Source organism: Equus quagga, unplaced genomic scaffold, assembly GCF_021613505.1.
Source record: "Equus quagga isolate Etosha38 unplaced genomic scaffold, UCLA_HA_Equagga_1.0 73442_RagTag, whole genome shotgun sequence".
Taxonomy (NCBI): Eukaryota; Metazoa; Chordata; class Mammalia; order Perissodactyla; family Equidae; genus Equus; species Equus quagga.
This window is the reverse complement of record NW_025802777.1, coordinates 8,810,472-8,818,297: the sequence shown is the minus strand read 5'-3', so window position 1 is coordinate 8,818,297 and position 7,826 is coordinate 8,810,472. Positions and strand designations below refer to the sequence as shown.

At 43.7% G+C, this 7,826-nt stretch overlaps 1 protein-coding gene across 1 annotated transcript; it reads left to right on the top strand.

The window, feature by feature from the left end:
- Positions 1–1,090: 1,090 nt before the first annotated feature.
- Positions 1,091–6,971, top strand: LOC124234246 (potassium voltage-gated channel subfamily E member 2). The gene is made up of 2 exons (XM_046651489.1): positions 1,091–1,157; positions 6,588–6,971. Exon 2 carries the CDS (start codon positions 6,600–6,602, stop codon positions 6,969–6,971), a length of 372 nt encoding a protein of 123 aa, XP_046507445.1. The 5' UTR covers positions 1,091–1,157; positions 6,588–6,599.
- The last annotated feature ends 855 nt before the right edge of the window (positions 6,972–7,826 follow it).

Below are 7,826 nucleotides of genomic sequence, written 5' to 3'. Positions count from 1 at the left end.
ACCATGTTAACTACCATAATTTGGAGATAATTTAAAATCCTAGACACCCAGTGTTCTTCAAACCACATTGTTCAGAGCACCACTTAATGAGGAAATCCAATTGTAAAACAAAGTCAACCTTCCTTTACACAGCTTCAAGGTCACGGTCATGGCCAGCCCTACGACCCTCCAGTGATTTTAGAGAACTGTAACTTCTGCAGCCGCCATGCAGGGTTGAATTCAAATCCTGGCTCTACCTCTATCATCCTGAGCTCTTGACCTCTCTGTGCCTGGATTGCCTCCGCTGTCAAGGTTATAGTACCTTCTCCAGCGGGTTGTGGCAATAACTACCTGAGGCTAATACAATAAAAGCATCTGAGAAGGCCCTGGCACGTGGTAATACTCAATAAGTGTTAGCTCTTATTAAGCACCGCTCTGCCAAATTCCAAGGACTCCCACCATGATAGAAAAGGATCTTTTGGTAAGTAGAGTTTGGTTAGCTCTTTTGAGGTGTTTACATACTTTGCTGGACTTGCTTCCATTTCCTCCGTATAGTAGCCAGTTTCTATTTCAAAAGATGATAATGTTCTTATAAAGTCATTTGGAAATTGTCCAAGAGAGGCATATTTAAACAAAATTTGCCTTATGCAGAGGTGGTCAGAACAGGGTCACTTGCCTTGAATCATACTGGCCTTCCTCTCAACCTACGCCAACCACCCAGGGATGCCCACGTTCGTCTCATCTCTCTGGGATGCTTTCCCTCCAAGCAAGTTCTGGCAAGAAATGGTGCTGTCCATTGAGACTTTTCCTGGGAGGGTCAGTCACTGTGCCCAGGCACTGTGCTGGATGGAGCTGGCATTACGGGGCCTGAAGAGGGAACTCGTGCTGCCTCTGCCCAATGCCAGACTCCAAGCAGGCACACCCCATCAGGCTCCAAGGTTAATTCCCAAATGCCGGTCAGTGTTTGACTTTCCACATAAGATTAGATTAAACATTTGGGTTCATAAAAGCCTAGGATTGCCGGCTGCATCTAGCAAGGGCTTAATTGGCTGCGAGTTGAGAGTGCCCAGCCCACTGAGATTTATGCACAATCCTAAGAGCTCGACAACACCAACAAGAAGGTTCAGATCAGCCTAGCTTTGTAGCAAGGAATTTCCCACTGCCCACACACTGCCTCGGTAAGTTTCCATTGCAAATTCTTTATTTTTTGAGGAATTAAGTAATGAAGCTCTCTATTTTCCTTTTCCAGAAAATTATAAAAGGAATGATTTTTGTGGCATAATACCTAGCCCTTCGTTTCTTCCTCCCACTCTCCCCCCTCCTTCCCTCCCTCTCTTTCTTTTTCCTCTTCTTCTTCTTTTTTTTTCAGTAGTATTTCCTTACTCATTCCTTCAGTAATTGCCTTTGGATGAAATTTTGGAAGTTTTTTTATGGGAGTTTCATGGTAAATGTAGATAAGTGTATCTTTTTTCTATTCTTGATATAAAAATGAAAGACTTTGCTGCCTTCTGCAGGCTCAGGTGATGCTAATGATCCACCATGTTTCAAGAAGACAGAACTTTGGATCTGGGGATCAAGTGGGTGTTACTTTCCTCATAGTGTCCAGATTGCCCTTGTTATGAATTACACACACTGTGACAGGCACAGCTGGAATAAGGGAATTATTATGTGTCCAAAGAAAGGGCAGAACTAATTGATGTGCATGAGCTCACCCATGGTCTCGGTCTCATTTCTTTTGCCCAGTTGAGCTCACCAGCCACAGGCGATATAAACAGGGAGTTATTGGAACGTGTGACCTCTGCTAGGACAGAGTGGGTGCTGGGTGCTAGGCTGGGTGACTTGGGTTTCTAGTCCCCAAGTTGCACGTGGCCAACATGCAAACCTTGTGACCTTGGGTCAGTGATTGAAGCTCTGTGGGCTACAGTCACTCCACCTGGCAAGTGAATAGTCCAGCCTAAATAATCTCTTGGGGCCTATCCTGGTTTTTGAGCATGAATTATTTATTGAAAATGCCCCAAAATATAGGACTATATATATTAGGTCAAACTATATGAAGTTGCCAGTATTTGACCATTTTTAACTTATATAAAGAGCAATTTAATATGGTTTAATGGAACATTAATAATAGTTGCCTTCACATTACTGAAGTAAACACCAATTATGGTATTCTCTCTAGAGGAGGGAGAAGTATGTATACCAAATATAGTGAAGGTCTACCAGCTAAACAGTTACTCTGGATATCAGAAATGTAAATTTATTTGAATATGTTTTAGCATAATGTCCACCAATGAAACTGCTTTCACACACTGTGGTTTGTTTTTTCGTGTGCTCCTGGAACAGACAATGGACTGCTCAGTCATGTCTCATGCAACAGAGTTCAAAAACCGAATCCCCCTTGGACTTGACTTTTTCAGCCTGGCCAGGGGTCAGCACTTGGGGACTTAACCCCCTTAGGACCTTTTCGGCTCTGTGATTAAGCCTCTCCTGATCTGCCTAGCAGGGGCCTTTGTCCACGTTAGAAGAGCTAAGAATCAGTGGTATTAGCGCCAACAGGTCGGTGAATGCTACCACACCCGCACCTTCAAACAAACCCAAATGACTCCAGTGGAATTGGGCACTGACGTCCCTCATCTCAGAGAGATTTTTTGCAGAGATTCTGGAGGGGCTTTGGGAGGCTCAGGAGGCCCCTGAAAGTGAATGTAGAGCTTCGTATGTGCATATGTACACTTTTCAAGGGATCTGTGAACTCTTCCTCTCCCCTCCCCTGAAAATGAGTTAAGAATCACTGTTCCCCTAGTTTCCAGTCGAATTCCACAGGACGCGGAGAGAAACACTCATTCATCCACCAAACATTTAGTAAAGGCCACTATGTCCCAACCATGACGTTGGGCCCTGGGATTCAAAGACAAATAAAACAGTCTCAGCCCACCATCAGCTCAGGCTCTCGTGTAATGATGATTCTAATGACTGACACTCTCTGAACATCAGTTTCCTTGTCTCTAGAGTGGAGGTAATAACCCCAATGTCATGGCGTGGTTCTGAGCATGGCATGAATGAGCACACAATAAACGGGTAATTGAAAACAAGCAAGCAAACATGGCAGTTTGCAGAAGAAGCACAGACAAGGGGTCTCCAACCCAGACTGGGAAGCCAGGGAAAGGCTGGGGGGTGAGTTTTCTGAAACTACAAGAGCATACCACTTTCTCGTGCATGTGAGTCAGGAAACATTCAGCTCCTTTGTCCTGGAGAAACTGCATTTCTTTCTTCTTCTGCGAGACAACATAGGCAAAGGCATTGAGAAGGCCAGGGTTACTTCAGTGCTCCCTCCCTTCTCCTTTGGGACCCAACTCCCTCCCCCTCAATATTTAAAGTGCCCCATTCTCATTCTGGCTGTGGACTCTCAGCCTTCCCTTGAGGCACCCCATCCCAGATGGGCTTGCTAAGCATCGAAACATACCTCTCCATGTCCCCATTCCTCAGAGCCCTGAAGGAAGGGGACTAATGACTGAGCACTTCTTATGAGTCAGGCACTGACCTGGGTTTTCCACAGGTGGTGAAAAGCTAACCAGCTGCTTTGATGAAAACATTCGCAGAAGGATGTTGGCAGTGAGTGTGGCCTGTCCTATTGCCCATCCCCTATCACACTGGGACCTTTACTTCCTCCACTCAGAGGAGCCACTGGTGAACTCCAAGCACAGCTCACAAAGGAGACACATGGGAAGCGGGGTGGGGAGAGAAGCTCAAGTCACTTAGGAGCTTGCAGCGCCACCCACTCTCTGGGGGAGCCCAGATCCAAGGCAGGGCCTCATGAGGCCCAGTGCATACTGGAGTTGCTTCAGAGAAGTGCTATCCAACAAGTGAAAGTAGCTAGAATAATTCCAATATTGACAGGATCTCAGAAAGAACCCTACAAGGGATCTGAGTCTCTACCTGGAAGAGGTTCGTTCTTCCCCTTCTTGGTTTCTTCCTCCTCCACAGTTGTTCAGGACACGCCCCCATACCAGCTTCCCTCAATGCCCATCCCTGTGACTTTCCTCTGCCCCATTACCAGCCCTTTATTTTGTAAACTTAGATCTTCTGGTTCTTTTCCAGTTGTCTCTATGTTCTACCCATTTTCCAATTTGGCTTCACAAAAGGAAACTGAAATCTCTCTGGAGGGTGAGCAGGGGGACAGATAAGCTGGCAAAATCACAATTTGCTTCATCGGATGATGAGGTGGAGAAGGGTTGGCCGAGACGGAAGGTAGGAACGCTTGCAGGTGAAGTCATCCTGCCCCGTCGCGTTTGTAAGACCAGACCCGACACAGCACAGAGGGTGTGGGTAGTTGTCTTTCGATTGATGAAACAAGGGTGAACTCCCCCAAAATGAGTAGACTTTGTCTCTCCAAGGGTTAGGAGCCAGTGGTGAAGTCTTGAGTAGGATTAAAGCCACTTATCTACACTCTTTCAGTGAACTGTATTATTTTAAGTGGGGAAAAGCACGTCTCTATTACATTTCTTGGAATATGAGCTTGGCCTGGCTTTGAGGCAATCATCTACTTGTTAAGTTTCTTTTCAACCCACTAGGCTTTGCGTGGAGGTGAGAAGGAGAGGAAGATCTTAGAGCTCTTTGAATAATAGAACTTAAAACAGACTGAGAAACATATATTATCTTAGTGACAGTAACTCTCAATGTGGGAAGTGTTGGGAAGGCATGCTCTGTGGGAGAAAGACCTGGAAGTTTGTCTGTCCCCCTTTCCAAGGCAGGGAGGTCTGAAACATCTCTTTTCATAGGAGGAAAGGAAGACACATGTTAAAGAGAGGGGACACTCCTTTCAGAATAGTATCAGGCAAACCTGTGGTTGGGTCCTTTGGGCTTGTATTGACTGGGTGGACCTGCAGGTCCCAGCCAATCACAGGTTTCCTTCCTGCCTGTAGTCCTTCTGGTTCTGTTCACACCTCCATGCCCATTTATGAACCAGGTTCAGCTCGGTCCTCTGAGCTCCTTTATCACTTGTTCATACCTGTCACAACTCTTGGGACTTCGCATTGTCATCTGTTTGCATCTCTCCCACTACACTGAGCTTCCACAGACAGAATGCTCGTATTCATCATCTCGGCATTTCCAATGTCTAGCATGTCCCTGGCACATTAATTTATTCATCAGACATTCATTGGGTGCCAACTATGTGTCAGGTTCTGTGACCGACATTGGGCTGGGCCAAGGTAGACAAAGGGGCTTTGAGGCCTGTCCTCATGGAGATGACAGTCAAGAAGGAAAGATGAGACCAGAAGCCAATAATCACACACACGCAGACACAGACACACACCAGTGATTGATATGCACAATTGCCACATATTGCAAAGAGTGCTTTGAGGAAAAATAACATGATGCTCTTGGAGAAAAGCGGTGGTGGGAACCAACTGAGAGCAGGGCCAAGGAAGTTTTCTTAGAAGTGACAGTTAAGCTAGGACTGTAAGGGGCAGAGGGTAGCAGAGGGACGAACAAGGCAAGAGTATTCTACTTTGAAGGAATAGAATATGCAAATATCCTGAAGCAGGAGAATGTTTATCGACTTGCAGGAAGGAAGGCCCAGTATGACCAGATTGCTGTGAGTGTGGGGTAAATGGGGAGGTGTTCAGGGATCGGCTCAGGTCTGGCCAGGTGCACCCCGATAAGAAATTAGGATTTTATTTTAAGAACAACAGGACGGTGTTGCATTGTTTTAAAAGCAAGGGAATGATACCACCCTATTTCTGTCGTAAAAAGAGCATATTGACTGCTGTGCAGGACAGACGTGCCCCCCATAAGATGGCTTCGGGGAGAGCTGTGTTGGATTGCGTTGTATCATCCCCGTGAGAGATGTTGGCAGCTGGGCAGTGATAGTGAGGATGGAGAGGAGAGCTGGATTTGAGAAATACGAATCATCTCTCAGGTTGTTTCTTTGTATCGCTTACCTAAAATACTTCTTTCAAATTTGGATGTACATACTCATCTCTTTGGGATATTTGGAAAAAGAACTGCCTAGACACAGGAGATGAAACAAACCACAAAATCTGTCAATGCTCTTGCAATCTTCTGCCCCGTAATTCTCTAAAAACACGGGACATACATGAGTCACTGTTTCATTCAACTGGTGTTTGTTGAACGCCTGCTATGAACAAGGCATTGTGCTAGCCGTTGTGAGGTTACTGATCTATTTAAAAACAAAGTAATGCAAGATTAGTGATGAAAATTTGGAACATTAGAAAAGTATAAAAAAGAAAAAGAATTTTCTTTAAACATACCTCCCACTATCAACATTTTGAAACGTTTATTTCCAGTCTTTTCCATTTTCATAGGCATGTACACATTTATTTACGTATATAAATTGGGAGCATACTATATATAGTTTTATCTCTTCCATTAAACTTTTATTGCAAGATGTCAAGTATGCAAAAAATTCATAAAATGCATACGAAACGTTTAAAGGATAACAAACTATGCACTCAATCAATCACCAGCCAGGTTAAGAAGAAATAATATTACTTCCCCCTCGGATGCCCCTCCCTCCATCCCTTAAGGTAGCCAAATGCAGAAAGGATCCGTTTTCTTAACCTTGTTCAACTATCTTATGATTTAAATTGCAGCAGAAGGGCAAGATGCCCACTTTATCCAATTTGACACAGACCCTGGAAGATGTCTTCAAAAAGATTTTTATTACCTATATGAACAATTGGCGCAGGAACACGACAGCTGAGCAAGAGGCCCTGCAAGCTAAAGTGGACGCTGAGAATTTCTACTATGTCATCTTGTACCTTATGGTGATGATTGGAATGTTCTCTTTCATCATTGTAGCCATCCTGGTGAGCACGGTGAAATCCAAGAGACGAGAACACTCCAACGACCCCTACCACCAGTACATCGTAGAGGACTGGCAAGAGAAATACAGGAGTCAAATTTTGAATCTAGAGGAACCAAAGGCCACCATCCACAAGAACATTAGTGCAACCGAGTTCCAGATGTCGCCTTGATAAGCAAGAGAGCCATAAAGCCAACCCGTGACATCCAGGCACGAAGCGATGCCCGTGCCATGGAGCAAATTCAAATTGTCATTGCTCAGAAGACATTAAGTTCCCTGGTCTTTGTTGAGAATTTCCATGGAGATCATGTGGTTGGTCAATTAAGACAGATGACATTTCAATCTCAGTGATTCGTGCTTCTCGGCAGAGCAAAATGTTTGATGCCGAAGACCTCTTTTACTTTCTGTACAATGTAAATGTCATTTTAATCAATGTCAACAGTGAAAATAAAGCCAAATTTGAAGTAAAGTGCCTGGGCAGTGGCAGTGAGGGTAGAAAGGAGAGATTAACAAATCACTGGACGTTCTTTCTCATGAAACATTATTTTGTCTGTGACTAATTCAATTTATAAATAACCCAGATGTATTACCCAGAAGCTGAGGTTCAAAAATCTATCACTTGCTACTGGATTGACACAGGAGCATTTCTTTATTAATTCATGAACGTATATTTTGAAATGATGAATGAACAGAATCATGGGGTTACTTTACGTGTATTGTTTTCCTGGCATTTAGTTTATCTGGAAGTCTGAAGATAGAACAAACATTTCACAAGGGAAAATAGTCCACACCAGAGATGCAGAATCTTTAAGAACTACCCAGTGCAACAGAAACATATTTTTAAACAAATACTTAAAGTTTTAGAGAAAATTAACTTTTAAAAGTTCTCACTATTTTAGAAAAAATATGAAGTTGTAACATTACTTTATAAGCAACCTATTCTTTTCACTCAATTTATTTTCTATTTACAATTACTTATTTCCACTTATGTTTTGAGAGACGAAAGGTATAGAAAGTGTCTAAATTG